This window comes from Peromyscus maniculatus, chromosome 2, assembly GCF_049852395.1.
Source record: "Peromyscus maniculatus bairdii isolate BWxNUB_F1_BW_parent chromosome 2, HU_Pman_BW_mat_3.1, whole genome shotgun sequence".
Taxonomy (NCBI): domain Eukaryota; kingdom Metazoa; phylum Chordata; class Mammalia; order Rodentia; family Cricetidae; genus Peromyscus; species Peromyscus maniculatus.
Genome location: NC_134853.1, coordinates 153,029,750 through 153,049,451, shown reverse-complemented (window position 1 = coordinate 153,049,451; position 19,702 = coordinate 153,029,750). Strand labels below are relative to the sequence as shown.

At 50.8% G+C, this 19,702-nt stretch overlaps 1 protein-coding gene and 1 long non-coding RNA gene across 6 annotated transcripts; one reads left to right on the top strand and one right to left on the bottom strand.

Annotated features, from left to right (window-relative positions):
* Positions 1-64: 64 nt before the first annotated feature.
* Paqr7 (progestin and adipoQ receptor family member 7) lies at positions 65-18,853 on the bottom strand. Of its 5 annotated transcripts, none has more exons than XM_006975653.4 (3): positions 16,713-18,853; positions 14,754-15,061; positions 65-2,020 (listed from the first exon to the last, which is right to left on the bottom strand). In XM_006975653.4, exons 2-3 carry the CDS (start codon positions 14,925-14,927, stop codon positions 962-964), a joined length of 1,233 nt encoding a protein of 410 aa, XP_006975715.2. In that variant the 5' UTR covers positions 14,928-15,061; positions 16,713-18,853; the 3' UTR covers positions 65-961. The 5 variants fall into 5 exon arrangements, with proteins under 5 accessions (XP_006975715.2, XP_076421493.1, XP_015850017.1 ...); XM_076565378.1 differs by having other exon boundaries at positions 17,075-18,009; XM_015994531.3 differs by lacking the exons at positions 14,754-15,061; positions 16,713-18,853 and adding an exon at positions 14,475-14,654.
* On the top strand, positions 8,804-10,801 carry LOC121827410 (uncharacterized). Its single transcript, XR_013049386.1, has 2 exons — positions 8,804-8,959; positions 9,936-10,801. It is a non-coding gene; the product is annotated as an uncharacterized LOC121827410 (long non-coding RNA).
* Positions 18,854-19,702: the final 849 nt, after the last annotated feature.

Sequence of the window (19,702 nt, the reverse complement as noted above, 5' to 3'; positions counted from 1 at the left end):
CCTTCCGAAAACCTCCTTGTGAATGGGGCCCCTCCCTGAGCAGAAGCCAAAAAGCCGAGGAAGCTGCTGTCACAGTCACTTTATTGACTCTAGGGCACATGAGGGACCAGACACCAGCCTTCCTGCCTGCCCCACTGAACTCCCACTTTGCAATTCCGGGTCTGGGCACTGGTGTCCCCTTTTGCCTGGAATGCCCTTCTAAGCTGGGTCAGCAAACTCCTACTCACTCTCCCCAGCCCAGAGATCGGAATGCCCCAGGCAGTGCTCCGTGATTGGCCTGGCCTCTGGGCTTCCTCTGAGGGAGACAGAACTCAGAATCACAAGTGAGCGTTGTGGGAGAGGAGTTGGAAAGAGTGCAGGACACACAGGCCAGTGCTACATGTGAGGCTTAAGGCTGGGGCTGTGGTGATGGGGCATGGGAAGTGGGTGGGGATTTGCGTCTTTGGAGGCTCTCTGGAACCCAGTGACTCAGGCTGGCGTGCAGGGGACAGTAAGATTAAAATGCTACCCATCTTTTGATCTGTTTCCTTCCCCTCCACCAGTGACATGTGGTAGAAGATGGGCGCTGAGGATTCCTCTCCCGCTCAGCTCAAATGTGACTCTGGCCAAGGACTCATCTCCCACCCAACAACCTGGAACCCCCAGACCAGGGTGCTGACCAGAGCTGGACCCCAACCATTAGCTCTGATAGGAAGCAAGGAAGGAACATTGAGAAAGATCTACTCCCTTATCTCTTCCCCTCCCAGGGCAGGGAACTGGTCAGGGATGCTGTAACTCCCAGCCAATCCCCAGGTCCAAGGACTGGCTAGCGCCATCATGACCATTGAGCTCGTAGGCAGGGAGTTGTGGCCTGCCAGATAGACACAACTTTACCAGGCCTGGTTCCCATCTGGAGCCAAGTCCAGGCCTTTGTCCCTTCTAGCGCCTTCTCTCGCCCTGCCAGCTCCCACCCTGCCAGCTTTCACTTAGTCTTCTGATGGAGTTTGCGCCGCACCAGCTGGCTGAGAAGCAGGGCCGTGAGGATGCTGCTGCCCACGGTGAGCAGGAAGAGGCCGGAGAAGTTGTGGGGGCAGCGGGCATGCAGAGCCTCATAGATGGGCTTCCGGGCCTGATAGTCCAGCGTCACCGCCTCTAGCTGGGCCAGTGTGCACAACACCAAAAAGACATGGAAAACTTGGTGTCCCTGCCCAAAGATATGGCAGCTGCCGGGGAACCAACTCTCGGGCATGACGGTGGAGAAAAACGCAGCGGCCAGAAGAAAGAAAACCACCTGGCACTTGTGATAGAGAAGAGCGGGGTCATCCTCGGCAGGGAGAGGGGACACTATGATGCGGTGCACCACGGGGCTGATGTCTAGCGCATAGGCCAGCGCCGAGGGCACCTCCTGGCAAGTTCGGCCCAGCAGGCCTGGTTTCTGGCTGTACTTGTTGTAGCAGGAGCCGGCACAAGACAGCCAGGCCAAAAAGGCAGCCATGGGCAGGAAGATGGCCTGTACCTGGGCATGCCAGGAGGGCTCAATGGCGTAGTAGAAGTGCGCCAGCGCACTGCCAAACTGGTACACGGCCACGCCCACGTAGTCCAGGAAGAAGAAGCTGTAGTGCCAAAATTCCGACTTGGCTTGCAGGAGGTGCGCCAGGGCACTGAAGGAGAGGTAGGTGAAGGAGGCCAGGACGATGATGAAGAGCGGCAGGGCGTGCGGGTCCTCCCGGAAGTCCACACTCCCCACCAGGATGACCAGGCGCAGCAGCAGCGCCAGGGCGGCCAGCAGGTGGGTCCACACGTTCACAGCCTCATTGTGCTGCTGGAAGAGCGTGCGGAAGTAGAAGCACCAGGTCTGATGCAGCGGCCGGTAGCCGGCGTAGATGTAGGGCTTCCAGAAGAGGGGCGGCACCTCAGCCCGGTCCACCGTGAACACGGGCTCCGGCTGCAGAGGCTTCTGGCCCACGTGCCACAGGCTGGAGAGCAGCTGGCTGAACTTCTGGGATACTGCCATCGCCATGGCGGGGTCCTGAGCAGGAAACTGGGAGAGAGGTCAGGGCAAGCAAAGTCAAGGTCCTGGTGTGTCTACCTGGGGCTCTGACGCCCCAGACTTCCTCCCATCTCCCATACCCTGTCCTCAGGCTGAGTGTGAGAACCAGAGTGACCCTAAAACAGCCAAGCTCTCTCCCCTGGTATTCTCAGAAGAGGGCCTGGCGTAGTAGATGCTCAGTTGTAGGACTCCAGCAGAGTCACTGTACCTAGGGTAAATCACGAGAGTGAAGAGTTTTCTAGAAGTGCTTCGACCTTGAAGCATCGTTGTGGAAAACTGTGATTGTTTCCCATGATTTGTGGAATTGTTTTTTCTGAAGGGGGTGTTACAGCCTTCGCATGACTTTGGTTACGAGACGGCGCCGGCACACCCGAGGCTCTTGGATTATTGTGTGCTGCAAACGGTACCCGGTCAGGGACTGAGTGAAGTAGCAGAGGCATGTGATGCTTTAGAGAAACATAGGAATTAGAATAGGGACCTCGGTATGAGGAAATACCTTACCTGAAAAATAACTTTGTGTTACCATCAATAAATACGCCTTTGTGCTGTTTGGGGTTCTGTTCACGGGAGGCTGGACCTTCCCGTTGACCTCTTTCTGCCAGCGACTCACGCAACACAGAACAAGACCCCGACGCTCAGTGCATGTGGAAGGGCCTCATTCATTCCTGGGGACCCCTGCCTCTGTCACTTCCAGTACAGCTACCCCAGCAGCCCCTGCTCTTTTCTCTGCTTACGTCTAGAGGAGATGGGGACAGGTTCTCTCAGCCTGTGAGCTTGTCCCACCATCCACGTTCGCTGTGAGTGACGATAACCCTATTAACAGACCCACAAGCCATCCAGAGCTGCCAGGGACTCCACTGACCACCCCACCCCCAACCACCACCCCACATGATCTGCCCCTACTTCCTTCTCCAACCTAGCCACAGTCACAGCCACGCCAGACTCCTGCGGCTCCTGCCTCATGTCCCATCTTGCCTGCTAGGCAAACTCCTAGTCACTCCTCAAAACCTATTTCTTCTTTGTCCCCCGGATACGTCTCCTTTGACCTCTCTACTTGAGCGCCTACACCAAACTCTTATGCCTCTCAAGGGCATCAACTGTGTTACTATGAGCTCAAAGAGGTTGGGCAGTTTGTCTTCATACTTCGTGAACTTGTCATGTGCAGCAAGTGGCTTGCACTGCTTTCTAGATGAAAGAACAGCACGATGCATTCTGGCAGCACTCCAAAAGCCACTTTTCCCTGAGAGAAGTCTCAGCATCCAGGCCTAGAGAATCACCCCTTTCCCTCAGCCCTGCCAGTCTCCTCTCTGCTGCCCTTGGACCCTAATTCCAGATAAACCCAACTTAACGGCTCGTCCTGGAACGCAAAGCTTGACCGCCCCTGTCCTGATTCCCACCTAGCCTACATCACGCCCCAAATACACCCAGCTCCCTTCCCTCTTCGGTCGCTGGGCCTGCTGTCGCCCTGGGGTAGGAGTTCACAGAGACAGTGGAGCATGCACAGGTCTGAGCCAGATCAGGGAGGGGAAGTGCTGAGAGGGGAAGTGAACACAGCCCCACACTGCCCGTGGCTGTGTCAGAGCTGCAGCAGATGGCAGCTGAAGTTCAGCGTGTCAGCCCACCCACCAGGAGGCAACTCCCTGATGGGTGAATCTCCGCTAGGCAAGGCCCCCAGACCACAGACTCCAAAATGTCTTTTGTTTCTGCTGTGCCTTTACATGTTTGCTGCTGTGGTCTTCCTCTGGTATCTGGCATGGTGTGAATGGGTGTGGGGAGATCCTCAGTGCCTGTAATGTAGTGTGTTTATATCATGGAAACATCCCTTTCTGCTGGGCATTTTTACCTGTGGATTATTATGAAGATGATGCCTTCCTAAGCTGTACTGTCTAAATGATAATATTGTTAGTTTAAATAAAGTTCTGATGATTAATATAATATAAACAAGGCAGTGTCACACTGCTACAACACATGAGTTCCTGTGGAGGAGCTGTATAGACTGTCTGTGGCTTAGGTTAAGGATTAAGACAAACAATTAAGGGGGCTGGAGAGGTGGCTCAGCAGTTTAGAGCACTGGCTGCTCTTCCAGAGGACCTGGGTTCAATTCCCAGCTCCCACATGGCTGCTCACAACTCTCTATAACTTGAGAGTATACACAGACATACATACCAATAAAGTAAAAATAAATTTTAAAAAAGAAAGAAAAACAATTGACTCCCAGTTAGCCCAGCTACCTTAAATTCTTTTAACCTTAATGTTGGGAGATGTGTTCACAGGTTTTGGAGTGCATCATCACAGCTGAAACAAAGCTTTGAAAATAACTTAAAGTTAGACTAAGCTGTTTTTGCCAAATAGCTTTGAGGTGAAATACCCAAGAAGCTGATCTAAAGTTTTAGAAAGGCACGTAGCTGAATGCGGAACTCTTTAAGGTCAGGGAACAAGAACAAAGCAGCCCAATTATCATTAGCTGACGTATTTTCTTGCTAAGATTGGTTGATGACCAAAGGTGATGATTATTTCCTTGTACCCATTTTTGCCCTCAATCTCCTGATATAAAAAAACTATTGATGAGTGACTATGTACCCTAAAGATTTCAAGTAGAGCTGACTGATTCTTTTCCACATGTAAAAGTTTAGGTTTGTGATTCCTGTAAGATTCCTTATGATTACCTTTCAAGATAAGTAATAAACTAATTGGTCCTTTCTTTGTAACTGCAAAACGCAGCCTGCCAGTAAAAGACCTGACTGAGAAGAGTATCTTGCTTGCCCACATGGTTAATCTATAACAAGTTGCTTGGATATGAATGTACATGGGTTCTTGGAATAATTTGTTTTTTCCCTGTAATACTAAAATGTTTAATCATGTAAGGGATATGGAAAACATGCTGTTTTTTACTGTTTGTTTGTATTCATTGTAATCATTCACTTGAAAAACAGAATGTAACCACGTTGTAACTTTTATGTCACCTGAAATGTTATGCTGGGGTATATAGGCTGCAGGAAAAAGAATAAAGGTAGGGTTAAAATGGGCTAGAAGGAAAACATCAAGAAGGAGAGAGTCAGAACTACAAGGGAGACATCAGGAGTAAAGACAGAGTCAGAAGGAAAACATGAAGAATGAGAGAAGGAAATCACCAGGAAAATAAACAGAGAATGCAAAAGAAGAATAAAGAAAAGGCCTGTAGGAAACCATCAAGAGAGTGTGTGTCTTTTTCCCTAACCCCCTCAGACAGAAAAGTCTAGTACACATGACTCTGTGGCTTCCTTTGAGCCCTGAGCTGTCTGGAGGCTGCCCCCCCCCCAGGCAGCGATACCATGTCCCTAACCCAGAGGCTACCTCCAATTGATAACCGCTCACAAAGGAAAAACTCATTTTCTCCAATGTGCATTGGAGAAAATTTATTTTTATGTGCATTGGTGTTTTGTCTGTATGTGTGTCAGTGTGAGGGTACCAGATTCCCTGGAACTGGAGTTACAGAGAGTGTGAGTCACCATGTGGATGCTGGGAATTAAACCCAGGTCGTCTGGGAAAGCATCCAATGCTCTAAACCACTGAGTCATCTCTCCAGCCCTTGGTTTGTTTAGTTTTATTTTATCTTATTAATATTTTAGGTGCCTGCTTGTATTGTAATGAGAGAAAGGAAGGAAGGAAGGAAGGAAGGAAGGAAGGGTGTGGTTTGGGGGGAGTGGGGAGGATATGGAATGAGTTGGGGGAAGGGAGACTGTAATCAAGATACATCATATGAAAAAAATATATTTTCAATAAAAAAGTATTTCCTCTATGACAAAAAAAGAGGTAGGCAGAAAGAAAGAAAGAAAGAAAGAAAGAAAGAAAGAAAGAAAGAAAGAAAGAAAGAAAGAAAGAAAGAAAGAAAGGAAGGAAGGAAGGAAGGAAGGAAGGAAGGAAGGAAGGAGGGAGGGAGGAAGGAAGGAAGGAAGGAAGGAAGGAAGGAAGGAAAGAAAGAAAGAAAGAAAGAAAGAAAGAAAGAAAGAAAGAAAGAAAGAAAGAAAGAAAGAAAGAAAGAAAGAAAGAAAACACACTAACACACTGAATACCAGCATCCCTTTCTTTCTGTCTCCTGACCGTAGACGCCTGAAGCACCTGCCGCCATGCCAGCTGGACCTCCATAGACCGTGATGGACTGCATCCTCAGAATGTGAGCCACAACAAGCCCTTCCTCACTCTGGTTACTTTTGTCAAGGATTTTGTCACAGAGAAAATGACTAATATTTAAGACATGGTATCGGGCTATTTGTCAATCATTTAATAAACACAGCACAACTGCCTGGCACCCGCTGCTTAATGTGGGCTTATCATTTGTGCTGGTTGGTTTTACGTCAACTTGACACAAGCTAGAGTCATCAGAGAAGAGGGAGCCTCAGTTGAGAAAATGCCCCTATAAGATCAGGCTGCAGACAAGCCTAGAGGGCATTTTCTTAAGTAGTGATCAATGGGGGAGGACCCAGCCCATTGTGGGTGGTGCCATCCCTGAACTGGTGGTCCTGGGGTCTGTAAGAAAGCAGGCTGGACAAGCCAGGAGGAGCAAGCCAGCGAGCAGCACTCCTCCATGGCCTCTGCATCAGCTCCTGCCTCCAGGTTCCTGCCCCGTGTGAGTTCCTGTCCTGACTTCCTTTGAGGATGAACTATGATGTGTGATGTGGAAGCACAAGCCAAATAAACCCCTTCCCCCACAAGTCCCGTCACAGCAATGGTAACCCTGACGAAGACATCATCATTCATTAACTCAAGCAACTCTTGGTATCTGCCAGATGACTCCCTCAACAAGCTTTCCGGACTCAGCACGCACAGGTGTCCTGTCCACGGATCATCAGCTGTGACAGGGCCACCTTTGTCCCAGCCATTGTATGCACCAGTGCTATGTTCTCACAGCCTCTCTGCCACTACCCCAGACCACACCAAGGATGCATGCACAATTCAAGCGCTTACAGAGGCGGCATCGGGACCTGCCCCACGCCTGTTCTCCCCCGCCCCCAACCTCCCACTCTCTAGGCTTCTTCAAGAGTTCCAGCCAGCATCAGGAGGCAGAGGCAGGCAGATCTCTGTGAGTTTGAGGTCAGCCTGGTCTACAGAGAGAGTTTCAGAACAGCCAAGGCTACATAAAGAAGCGCTGTTTTGAAAAACAAACAAACAAACAAACAAGAGTTCGATCAGTCTCCCCCCACTACCCACGGGGGGCTCCTTAGCACAGGAAGCACCATGCTGTTCTGCTTCCTTCACCCCAGAGAGCCTGACTCAGGGCAGACTCAGGAAGCGGGTCCTTTAGATGGACTACTAACAAGGACTATTAATTTCCACCCAGGGCTTCTTCCTCTTCCCAAGAGACTGGACTTCAGCCCTAACAATTTGGCCTCTGTTCATGTCCACGATTTTGTCTGCAGGGGCAGACGAGGCTTCAGGACACATTTGTGTGGCTCACGAGGAAACTCGACCTGGGCATTCCCTCCTAGACATAGCCAGCATGCAAGGCTTCCGTTCTGCCATGGGAACAGTGAGGCTGGATAAAGTCTTGCACACCTAGTTACTGGGTCCCTGTGATCTCTTAAGTCCACTCCCAGGCTCCATCTCCCCACTCCTGGGACTTCCCGAGGCATGAGAACACACCAGACGCTCCGAGAAGTTCTATGGCAAAGTGTACTGAGCTTTGTTGAACCTATGTGTGCCAAGTTTACAGGACTTACCCTTCCTTTCCCAATCGTGAGTACAAGTTAAAATCAAACAGCTGTTCACTCTGTGCTTATCGTAATAATTCTTTTTTTTTTTTCCTGTTCTTTGAGACAGGATTTCACTGTGTACCCCTGGCTGTCCCGGAACTCGCTCTGTAGATCGGGCCAGCCCCAAACTCACAGAGCTCCTGCCTGCCTCTCGAGTGCCACCCAGCATAATCAATTCTTGTAACTTCCCTGGGCGGTAAGTCCTAGTCCGCCCATTGTGTTTTTCAGATGGTACAGTCTGAGAGATGAAGAGATTCTTACTCAAGGGAAGACAGGGAGGGGAAGAATGCATGTATGTGGGGACCCAGTTCTCTGCCTGCAAACCTGGACACTTACCAACTTCTTTCTCTACTGCTGGCCTGCCTCCTGTGACCCCCTCCTGCTCCTCTGGAACACCACCGCTAAATACCGATCTGAAGCAGGCAGTCCAGGCTTGTGTAAATTTATTTCCTCAGGCCTCTAGTCTCCCTCAGTTCTAGCCTCTTGATCTGCACCAGGGAAGCCCTGGCTTGCAGCCACACCTCAGGAGGCAGACAATACCAGCACACAACCCCCATGCACCTAGACATGATGGGTCCTAAACACAGAACCCAGAGGCAGCATTCTAGGGGGATAGAGGTCCCGTGGCTTGATTTCCATTAGACTACTGGCAGATAGATCTATTTTCAGAATTAGGTCCTATCCTCTGAATCTATAGAGACCTCAAACCCAGAGGAAAGCAGGGAGCAAGGTCAGAGGTCAAGCCTGAGCCAGAAGGAAAGGGGTAATCAAGAGATCAGCGGGCATCCAGAGTGATCTGCCAATCAGGCAGCCAGGCCTTGCCTGTCCCGGACAGCCAGCCCGGCACACTGCCACAGCACCCCCACCCACTAGGCCTCTCAGATTGCACTGGGTACCTGGGGGTGTTTCTCTGGAGCTTGAGGTCAATGACATCCGCTGTGGAGCTGCAGAAAGTCACCAGATGCCGAGGGCCAAGTGGCACAGGTGAGGGACACTAGGGGTGGGGTTTCCAAGGGCCTGGAAGTGTCTTGTGTGATGTCACAGGAGGGCGGGGCTGAAGATGCCTTCCTTTGTTTCTGACCCCCACACTAGTAAAAACCAGGCTCAGCCACAAATAACACCTCTGTGGCAGAGGATATCGCTGTCTGGAAAGCTGTGATGTACCCAAGATCATCCAACAAAGGAAGAGCCAAGCCAGCTGGTACCAAGTGGAGATGGGGGTCAGATACACTTGGCGGGTACCTATCCCTTATTCAGTGGGAATCAAAGGGGAGTTAGGAACAACAGGGTGAGGGAGCCCTTAAGGGTGGCGCACGCCTTTGATCCCAGCCCTCTGGAGATGGAGGCAGGCAGATTTTCTGAGTTCCAGGCCAGCCTGGTCTACACAGCAAGTTCAGGACAGCCAGGGCTACACAGAGAAACCCGGTCTTGGGGGTGGGAGTAAGCGGCTACTTCCTTAGAAAGGCTTATTGGGAGGTGGGCTTCAGGAACAATCAAATGTGACACTAGACCCACAGAACAGAAGCTCCGCGACCTTGGGCCACTGACTGGTTCTTGGCTCCCCTGTGGGAATGACAGAATTACACACCTTGTAGACTGCAGCAGAGACTTAAAGAACTGGAACTAAGTTTGAACACTAGTTAGGGACTCACAGCTGCCATTTTTATGAATACTAGTAGAGTGGTTAGAGAAACCCCAGCCTGAGATTAGCTTGACGGGTTCTTTAAAAATCTGCCCTTGGAATGAGAGTGTGGCCTGGCGGGCACAAGGCCCAAGGTTCCACCCCAGCACAACAAAAACAAAAACCTTTAATCTGAGTCAGTGGATTGGGGGGGAGGGGCGAATACAGGGATGGATGGATGGACAGAAAGTTAACTGTATCCTAGCCTGGTGTCATGGTGCCCACCTATAATTTCAGCACTTGGGAGGATCAGGAGGGTCAGAAGTTGAGAGGTCATCCTTGGCTATATAGAGCAAGTACAAAGCCAGCCTGGGCTACATGAGACCGTCTTGGGGAGGGGGGGGGGTTAACTGTCTCCTGAAACATTTACCTGATCCTTGGGGACATATTAAGGACCAGGAAAACTAGAGTATGGACCCCTGAGGACACGGAACTATTTAATAATTAAATTGTTCTCAGCAAGGAACATTCAGGGTAACGCCCTTCTGGATTCCAGGATCGCTGAAAACTGGCACTTGCCCATAGACCCAGGAAAGGTGGCTGAGAAGTGACTTCCCCAAAGGAGGAGTCTTAACCCCAGCTGTTCTGTCACAGAGCTAGAGGACACCAGAGAGTAAATTGTGTAAGCAGGTGGGCCAAAAGATAGATGGTCTTGGGCTGGAGGGATGCCTTAGCTAAGAGTCTGTGATGCTCTCCCAGAGGATCTGAGTTCAGTCTCCTGTACCCAACAGGCTCAGAACTGCCTGTAATTCCAGCTCTAGGGGATCTGATGCCTCTAACTCTGTTGGCATCTGCACTTTCATATGCACAAACCACATGTAGAAATACACATAAATGTAAATCAATTCAAAAAAAAAAGATAGATAGATGCCCTGGCCTAGCCAGGGCAGGGCATTGGCTGCCAAGAGGAAGTGGGAATTCTGGCCCTCCCATCCCCCTTCTCCAAGCCTCCTAACTCATACTCCCTTTTCCTAAATCCCAGGTCACCTCTTCACCTTCTCTTCCAAGCCTTGCCAACTCCAGTTCCTCCTGGAGTTCTCATACCTACTGGCTGGTACCCGGCTGGCTGTGGGTCATCAGGAGAAAGCAGGCTGTGGAGACAGTGAGCCCTGACCACCCTCCCTTCCGGCTGGCTGTGGGTCATCAGGAGAAAGCGGGCTGTGGAGACAGTGAGCCCTGACCACCCTCCCTCCATGCTCAGGCGTCACCCAGTGTTTCCTAACTTGAACCCACCAGGCCGTCCCCACAGAGCAGGGGACACCGGGGATGATGGGATTCCTGTTCTACTGTTTCACCTACACAGATGCCTATGGAGGGAAGTCAGGCAAAAGGCCACCGTGAAGAAGACACTGCCTGAAAGGGTGGGTGACTACTGCCCAACTCTGGGGGAGCCAAAAGTCCTGGTTTTGTGTGGGCATGGAATCTGAGGTCCAGAACTTACTAGCCTGGTAACTTTGTGAGAATTCCTTAGCCTCTCTGAGCTGGTTTCCTCAGAGGCTAAAAAGAGCTACCACTGGGCTCTCGTAAAAACTGTCACTGCTTAATGCTCATTATTTTTGTTGGGATCTCCGTGCTCAGCCACATAAGCCCTGAGTGGCTTGGACAAGCTCCTTCCACTTTGGGTCCTTTTTTGTTACAGGAAAAAAAAATGAATTCACTTACTTCAAAGTGACCCGAAGCCCTGTAACAGTCCATCTGCTGCGGGATGATCTTTCTGTATGCTGTGAATTTGTGTTACTCTCATTGGTTAATAATAAAGCTGTTTGGCCAATAGCAAGGCAGGATAAAGTTAGGCGGGACAATCAAACTGAAGACTGGGATGAGGAAGGGTGGAGTTGAGAGAGAGACACCAGGGAGCCACCCAAGAAGCAAGATGCCAGAGGACTCGTAAAGCCACAGACCACATGGCAATACATAGATCAACAGAAATGGGTTATTTAAAAGTAAGAGCTACACTTCCACAACTTAAGTAAAATATAGCTCTTTGAACAGATGAAGATAGGTTTCTTCTGTATCCCAGAATCCAATCAATATTTATATGTATAATTCAGCTATTATTTGGCTTAAAAGGGTTTTTTGGGAAATGTTATCATTTATACTATTTTCTACAGAGAAAATATTTTACTTTTTAAAATAACCCTGGACTTTTAAGTTATAACCTGTTTTTATGTTTAAGTTATCTGTGTATTATTTCTCCTACAGTTGTACATAAAATGTTTTTACATTCAAAAAAGGGAAAATACTATAGAATTGTATTACATGAAATATATAGAATATACAAATTCATAGAGACAGAAAGATTAGATGTTATCTCAAGATAGGGAAGAAAGGAATATAGAGCAATGATTTCCTAAGTACAGAATCTCTGTTTTGTGTGATGGAAAAGCCCCACAAATGGACAGTAGTATCAGGACATAATATCATGAATGTAATAAATCAATACAATTAATGTAATTAATGAATACTGTGAATGTAATCAATGAATACCACAAATGTAATTAATATCATGAGTCTAATTAATGAATATCATGAGTGTAATTAAAAAATTTTTTAAAAAGAAAGAGCTAGTCAATAATAAGCCTGAGCTATTGGCTGGGCATTTATAATTCATAGCCTTTGTGTGTTTATTTGGGACCAGGCGGTCAGGACAGAAAAACTCGGCCTCCGTTTCCATCCATCAGCGGTTATTTTATTTTAGGCGTGCTATGCCCCAGGAACTAGCGCTTTGACAGTGATTAGAGCCAGCACGTTAGCATGGTTATTCCCTAGCCCTCAGGTGCATCAGGCCTCACTAAAGGAGGAACCAGGGTCAGCAGGCTTAGTCACCCCTGCCCTTCTTCACCTCCTTAGCATTCAAAGCATCCACTGCTGCTTTGTGGACCTGACTGCTCAGCATATTCTCTTTAAGTCTGTTTTATCTCGCCATGGGGAGCAAAGGTTGGCCTCAATAGATAAAGAGAATAAAGCCGGGATTCAGAAATTACACGGTGTACAAATGCCATCTTCTTCCTTCCTCCTGTCTTTCTTCTTCCCTTGACTCTTCCTTTTGTCTTTCTTTGTGTGAGTGTGTACATGTGTATGCACACACTTGTGTGTGAACGCCCACGTGTGGGTCTGTGTGGAGGCCAAAGTTCTGTGAGCTGTCTTCCTCTATCACGCTCTGCCTTATTTTGAGGCAGGGTCTCTTGCTGAACCTGGAGCTCTCCAGCTGGGCTAGACTGACTGGCCAGTGAGCCCCTAAGCCCCACCCCACCCCACCAGCCCTGGCTTTTCATGTGGGTGCTGGAGATCCGAACTCAGATCCTCATGCTTACCCAGCAAGCTCTCTACTGGCTCATCCCTCTGTGTCCTTTTCAGACAGGATCTCACCATGTCGCTCAGACTGGCCTTCAAGTCATGATTCCCCTGCCTCTGCCTCCCGAGTGCTGGGATTACAGGTGTGCACCACCATGCATACCTAATTTTTCATATTTCTATGAACCTGTTAAAAATAAATAAATAACCCAGTTGGGCATGGTGGAGCACGCCTTTAATCCCATCACTCGGGAGGCAGAGGCAGTGGATCTCTGAGTTTGAGGCCAACCTGGTATACAGAGCAAGTTCCAGCAAAACCAGGGCTACACAGAGAAACCCTGTCTCGAAATAAACCAATAAATAAAACCCCTAGCAATTGGAAGGCTGAGACAGGCATACTGAGAGTTCCAAGCCAGCTTGGCCTATAGACTAAGACCCTGCCTCAAAAATAATTTAATTTAATTTAATAGTTACTTGGAAGCAGAAGGGGAAATCATTTGAACCCAGAAGTTCAAGGCCCATGTGGGAAAAACAGCAAGACTCCTATCTACAAAAGATAAAGACTAGCAATAAAAAGTCTAGCCAGAGTTAACATTGGGACTGTGGGAGGCAAAACCTCCAGAGAGGTCCTGAGGGGAAGATAAGCCATGGAGGACCCCAAATGCTTGTTCATTGGTCCATCTGCTGATCCAGGCCCACAGGCAAGAAAACACCCAAGTCTGTCTAACTCCAGAAACGGAGCTCCAGGCAATTTCTGGGCACCCAGGGAGTGAATGTAGATTGGACAAGCTCTGGCAGGCCTTCAGGTCTCTCAGCAACCAGGTCACCTCCCTCTCTGCAAACCAATTCTCCCATTCAGCTCAACCAGTTTAAAGAAAAGGCCCCCTCCATGTCTTCCAGGGTGGAACAGAAACTGTCTGTAACTGCACTGAGGGCCACCATTTGTACTCGGGAATGTGATCAGAATGGAAAGAGCAATTTTTAAGAAAATTCTTCCCTGGAGCTCAGACACCCCACTGCTCCAAGAAGAGTACCCTGGAAGGGAGAAACAGCCCAGAGAGGTTGGGCCAGCTAGCTCCAGCCGCCCAATACAGGACACAGCCGTGGGACAGGGCCTGAGGCTGGAAAGAGAACCCTAAGGCATGGGGGTGGGGGGTGGGGCTGAGGCACACAGTCCTCCTGACAGGAGCTTCAACAAAGCATCCTCGGATGTCCAACAAGTCCAGGCCAGCCTGGAGACCTGTTGGGACACAGGGCCTGAAGCAGGCTTGGAGTCTGCAGGGGTTGCCAGGGGAAAGTCCCCCAGGTTAGTGCTGTGGGTGGTGGGGTCTTCTCCCTTTTCCTCCCTAGAGCAATCTGGCTTCCCTGCCATTAAGGGAGGGGTCCAACATTCTGGCCTGGTGGCCCTCCCACCTCCCTAGAGCTTTCCTCAGGGTTCCCCCACAGGATCTGCATCCCACACCCACGCCCACTCCTGCCCTTTCTTGCCCCATTATCTCCTTGCTCCTAGGGTGCACACAGCCTGTGCGGCTGTTCCTTGGGTGTGATCTTGCAGGCCCGCTCCCCTGTCTACCTTCTGCAGACTGTTCTGAAGTATTCCCTCCATCCCACCAGCTCGTAGGCCCATGCTCCAGTCCTGGCCCCCCTTCCCTCCCTGACACGCTGCCTCTGGTCCCCCCCCCCATAACCTTCTGCTCTCTGCCCCCGCCTCCCCCCACCCCAGCTACAATGTTCCTCTCACCTCGCGGGGGGTTACCTCGGACTGACTCCGCTTTTTCCTGTCCCCTCCTTGCTGCTGATTCCCCTGGCGGTCTCTCCCGAACCCCTCCCGGGAGGTGCTCCCCTACATGACTGTCAGGGTCCTGCCGTTCTCAGCCTCGCCCCCTCTTCCGCCACCTGCCCACTTCCGCCACTGGGCACCGCGCACGTGCGGAGCTAGGAGCACACCCCCAACCCTGCGCCCCCCGCCGGAGGACCTCTACACCCAGCCCAGCCCCGGGATCTCCAGGCGCAGCCTCACCTGTGGCCAGAGCAGAGCCGAGAGCTGTCTGCTGCGTCCCCGCCGCGGAGTCACAGATAAAGCGGCGGCGGCCACGCCCCAAGCGCGGAGGGCGGCTCTGGACACCAGGGACTCACCCGCCTCCGCCAGTCTTATGCAAGCCTCGGCTGCAGGAGGAGTCACTCCCGATCGCATCCCAGGACTTCCTGTGGTCACAGTACAGTCTGAAATAGGAGGCCCGCAGATCCTAGGCTCGGCAATGGGGCTGCAAACTCCTGCTGAGTTTATCCACTTCCCCAAAGTGCAGGCAGGCTTCAGGCTGGTGATAGCTGCAAGAGACTGGGATGAGTGTCCCAGCAAGAGCTCTCAACACACATCACTCATCCCTCACTGTAGCCCAGATCTGCTTGAGGGAGCTGCTCCCCAAGCTGGGGTCTCTGGCTTATCAAGGTCTCACCCCATGACCTCGGGAAATCTCCTGTCTTGGTTTGTCTAGATGTCTATTGTCAAAAGAGCCTCTTCCTATAGTCAAATCTCCATCCAGGTGTGGGCACATCCCTGTGCGTTTTTTTTTTTTTTTTGGTTTTTGGTTTTTTTGTTTTGTTTTGTTTTTTTCTTAATACACAAAAGCTTTATTTTTATTTTTTATATTTTATTTTTTTTTTATTTTACAATACTATTCAGTTCTACATAATAGCCACAGATTCCCTTGTTCTCTCCCTTCCTGCCCCCCTCCCCTTCCCCCCAGCCCACTCCCTATTCCCACCTCCTCCAGATCAAGGTCTCCCCCGAGGACTGGGATCGACCTGATAGCCCTGTGCGTTTTTTAAAGTCAGGGCAGGCCTTCCTTCGGTAAATACTGGCTCACAGTGCCTCAACGCGCCCCTTCCTGTGATGTGCAGAGACCCATACCTAACAAAAAAATGGAGAGCCAGCCTGGGTCTTGAGTGCATAGGGCCTGACTGATGGAGGATGGAGGCTCGGCTCTCAGTGAGCTCCTGAGTCTGGTGCGCTGGCACATGAGCAGGATGGGAACCTGGTGCTACCCAGCTCACCATCTGGCCTTGGACAAGCCTCTTTGCTCTCTGGGCCTCAGTGTTAGGGAGCAAGGTTGTTAGGGTTGGGTCAAACGGTGGGCATGGAGGTCTTTGGAAACTGCACAATGTGTATTTCACTCTGTACTGTGATGAAGTATGTAATCTTAATGTGATGGTGTGAAACTGGCCTCTCCTTCCAGTTCAGACAAACCCCCAAATTCCCTAATCCGTGGGGCAAGGTGGCAGGCCTGCCATCCCAGCTATTCTGGAGGCTGAGGCAGGAGGACTGTTTGAGCCCAGGAGTTCAAGGCCAGCCTGGGCAACATAAGGCAACTCTGTCTCAATAGGATAAATAAAAAGTAAAGACCTACCCAGCATAGTGGTGCATGACTTTAGACCCAGCACTCAGGAAGCAGAAGTGGGGGAATCTCTGAGTTCGAGGCCAGCCTAGTCTACAGAGTGAGTTCCAAGACAGCTAGGGCTGCACAGAGAAACCGTGTCTTGAAAAACAAAAAACAAACAAACAAAAACCAAACCAAAACAACAACAACAAAAACCCACAAAACACTTGGAAGATGGCTTAGATTCAGCTTCCATTTTTGGAAGGAAGGTCAAGCTCAGTTTACTTTTATTCTTTGTTATGGTTTTTTTTTTTTTTTTGATATTGGCTTTTTTTTTTGTTCATTTGTGTGTTTTTAAAAAGAGTCTCATGCGGTTTCTGCCTGGAACTCACTATGTAGCAAAGGCTGGCCTGAAATTCCTTGTCCCCTGGCTCCACCTCCCAAGTGTTGAGCCTGCAGGCATACACCCCCACATCACTGCTTAGCTCACTTTTAAACCCACAGTTCACACTTACTGCGCTTCGCATGTGGCAAGCATCGAGCCAAACACTTGCTCGCTTGACCCACACAAGCCTGTGGAACAGGCACTGTGTTTAACTCACTCTGCACACGGGGGGAGCACGCTCAGAGGGATCACAAGGGCCTTTTCCACGATCTTGTCTAGGCCCGGAGCATTCCTTTCAGGTGAATGTGATGGCCACTGTTTTATGGATAGAAAAGTTGAGGCCTCGAGCCAGGAAAGAGGTGTCCCAGATCAGGCAGCTCGAGATGTGTCTGCCCCAGGCTCTGGGCAATGGCCCAGGAGGTGTGCTTGCAAGAAAGAAATCACTCAGCTACGACACTCCACTGCGGATATCTGAGAGCCCAGTAATTGAGTAAGGACAGTGGTCAGCCATGGAGCCTCATCGCCCATGCGGAGTCCATAACGTATGCTGTTGATCCATGGCACGTAATAACATCGTACCTGTCTGTGGCTGAGGAAACAGGTCCCAGGCCACCCAGTCACTTCGCACTGGGCCTCGATCCAAGCCAGCTCTTATCTGTGGCGCAGGGCTGGTATGAAGGAGTAACCCTGAGTTCTTCCTTAGCATGTCCTGCTATTCAGCAACACCCGTCCCCAGCCCAGGCGGCAGGGAAACGGCATTGGGGACACCACCTCCCACAGCTCAGTTCAGACCATTGGGGGAGGCAGGGACTCGATGTTCCAGAAGCACAGACAGACCCCCTGCCACCCAGAATCCTTTCGGTATCATCCAGTTGTCTCAGATCCTAGTAACAAGATCTCCAGTGAGATTGGATTTCTCGGCCAACCTCCCTCGAACCTCTGACAGAAGTCAACAGGCCTCAGGAGCCAGCCTCTGAACTGGAATTCATCAGGAAAGGTCTTCAAGGTTCTCATGGTAAGAGAGAGGATGAAGAGGTGGTACCTGTGCCAACAAGATTGCACATTCATGGACTCTGCCATGCGCCAGCTGTGTTACTGTGAGCAAGGCACGTGCCCTCTTTGGATACACCTCCTGAGAGAGGGAGTGGGGGGCGGGGAGCCTGGGGAAGTCAGAGCACCAAGTATGAGTCCATTTGCTTCTCCTACCACATGAGTCTCAGAAACTGAATTCGTGTCCATGAGGCTAAGCAGCAGGAGCCTTGCCACTGAGCCATCTTGCCTGACAAATGCCTATTATTTCACATTTCACTTCCCCATCAGCTTTTGCTCAGTGAGAAAAGGAAAAGTAGCCCTGGAAGGCTGAGGTTTGGCTCTGTTGAAGTCTTTCTGGTCTCACAACAAAGCTAGTATTGAAAGCCTGGGATCTAGTTGGACTGTAATTGCAGACATGCCTGGGGTAGGATGAACTTCCTAGTCGGTGGTCCTGGGACCAGTACCTCAGGATGAGGATCCCCAGGGCCTCAGGAGCCAAGAGGACTTCTGGCAGGAGAAAGAGAACATCCAAAGGCCGAGGAATGCAGGCCGAGGACAGTGAGTGCACGGACCGTGACCTGGGGGCTGGGAGCAAGTTGGGGCTTCTGGAGAACTGAACACGGAGACGTGAGAGCAGGACAGCACAGGACAGGGCTTCAGCAGGCCAGGTGTCCCCTGTGACAACATGGCTTGGCATCTTGAAGCTGAAAATTCCAAAGAAAAATGGCCATAGCACAAGCTATATTCCTCTGACTCCCTGCCTCTCTATGGAGACAGGCGGGCATGTGTACTTCCTGAGTCACTGGACAGAGGCGGCTGCAGGAACATCTCCCCAGGTACCATGGACCTGGGCTGGGCATCTTGGGATGGTTGGGAAGGGGAGTGGTCCCAGGCAACCTGCTGGTAGAGACTGTCCTTGGTGGGATCTTCAGATGGCGATCCTACAGTGATTGTCTCCAGTATGGCAGACACAAGAGTGCCAGACCGAACTTCAGCCTCAGCTGTGGAGGACTCCACCACGTTCACTGACTCAGCCACCTCCACTTTCCTGCCTTGGGCACAGTTGGCTGGTGCAGACAGTTGACACCCTGGGGACACAGTGCTGTCTGGGAGCTTTTGTACAGGCCCTGGCCTCCTGTCCAAATGGAGCTGTGGGCTTCTGGGGGACCTGAAGGGAAAGACGTGACAGGACTCTGGAGAGAGTAGGCTGGGACGGGACAAGGGCTTCAACAGGCCAGGTGTCTCCTGTGGCAAAACGGCTTGGCATCTTGCCTGAGAAAACCACTTACGCTGCTTCGTGTGAGACGCCCCAGGATACAGGCTCTGTATCTGGGGTGGACTGGCACTTCCCCCACCTGCTTGGGTTGGTTCTACAGGAGGTGAGGTCACAATGGCAGGGAGGTGTGAGGGTGCAAAGTGTCTCCAGGAGTCTCCATTCCCACTCCAGGCTCAAAGATGCAACACCTGCCCAGCCCTGTGACCTCTGCACCCTCTCACGATGTCCCTTGGGGTATGAGAGTGACCTGAGATGCCTCAGATGAGACTGATTGCTGAATATGTGGAACCTGTGCAAAATGAAAGTGCCAACCTTGAGATTACAAGACAGCGATGCAGAGTCCCTTAGTAAGCCTGGGGACTGTCAGGGCACAGGGCTCTGCTGGTGACCTGGTCCCAGAGAGTGCCATGCCTGTCTGATCGCCACTCAGAGCGCTATCTAATGCTACCCAATCACAGAGGGCCTGCCCACCTCAGCTTCCATCAGGGCCTTCCACTCCTGGGACTGAAGGACCGATTCTCCCCCTCCAGGGAATGTCAGCCCCTAGAGGTCCTGGGTGACGCCTGGTCACTGTTGTGTCTCAGAACATTCTAGACACCCAGAAAGTACTCTGTAGAGACGAATGCAAAGGAAAGAGGGGGGAAGAGAAGGAGGGGGAAGAGAAGGAGGAGTGGGGAAGAGAAGGAGGGGGAAGAGAAGAAGGAGGGAGGAGATCTTCAGGCCTGGAGCAGAGCTAAGCTTGGGAAAGCAGTTATTGATTACCACTCAATTGCCCGAAGGAGACTATTTAGTGATTTAAAGTCATTGGGGAGATGGGCCAGTAGTTTAGAGCACTGGCTGCTGTTTTAGAGGACCTGGGTTCAATTCCCAACACCCACAGAGCAGCTGTCAACTGTCTG

Bases quoted from the DNA above. Each gene is read 5' to 3' on its own strand.
- Paqr7 (XM_076565378.1), bottom strand. From the start codon at position 17,201: ATGCTAAGGAAGAACTCAGGGTTACTCCTTCATACCAGCCCTGCGCCA. The intron at 15,062-17,074 runs GTACGATGTTAT...AGTCTCTTGCAG, and splicing joins GTTTCCTCAGCCACAGACAG to CTATCACCAGCCTGAAGCCT. The intron at 2,021-14,753 runs GTGAGGCTGCGC...CCTCTCTCCCAG, and splicing joins CGGCTCTGCTCTGGCCACAG to TTTCCTGCTCAGGACCCCGC.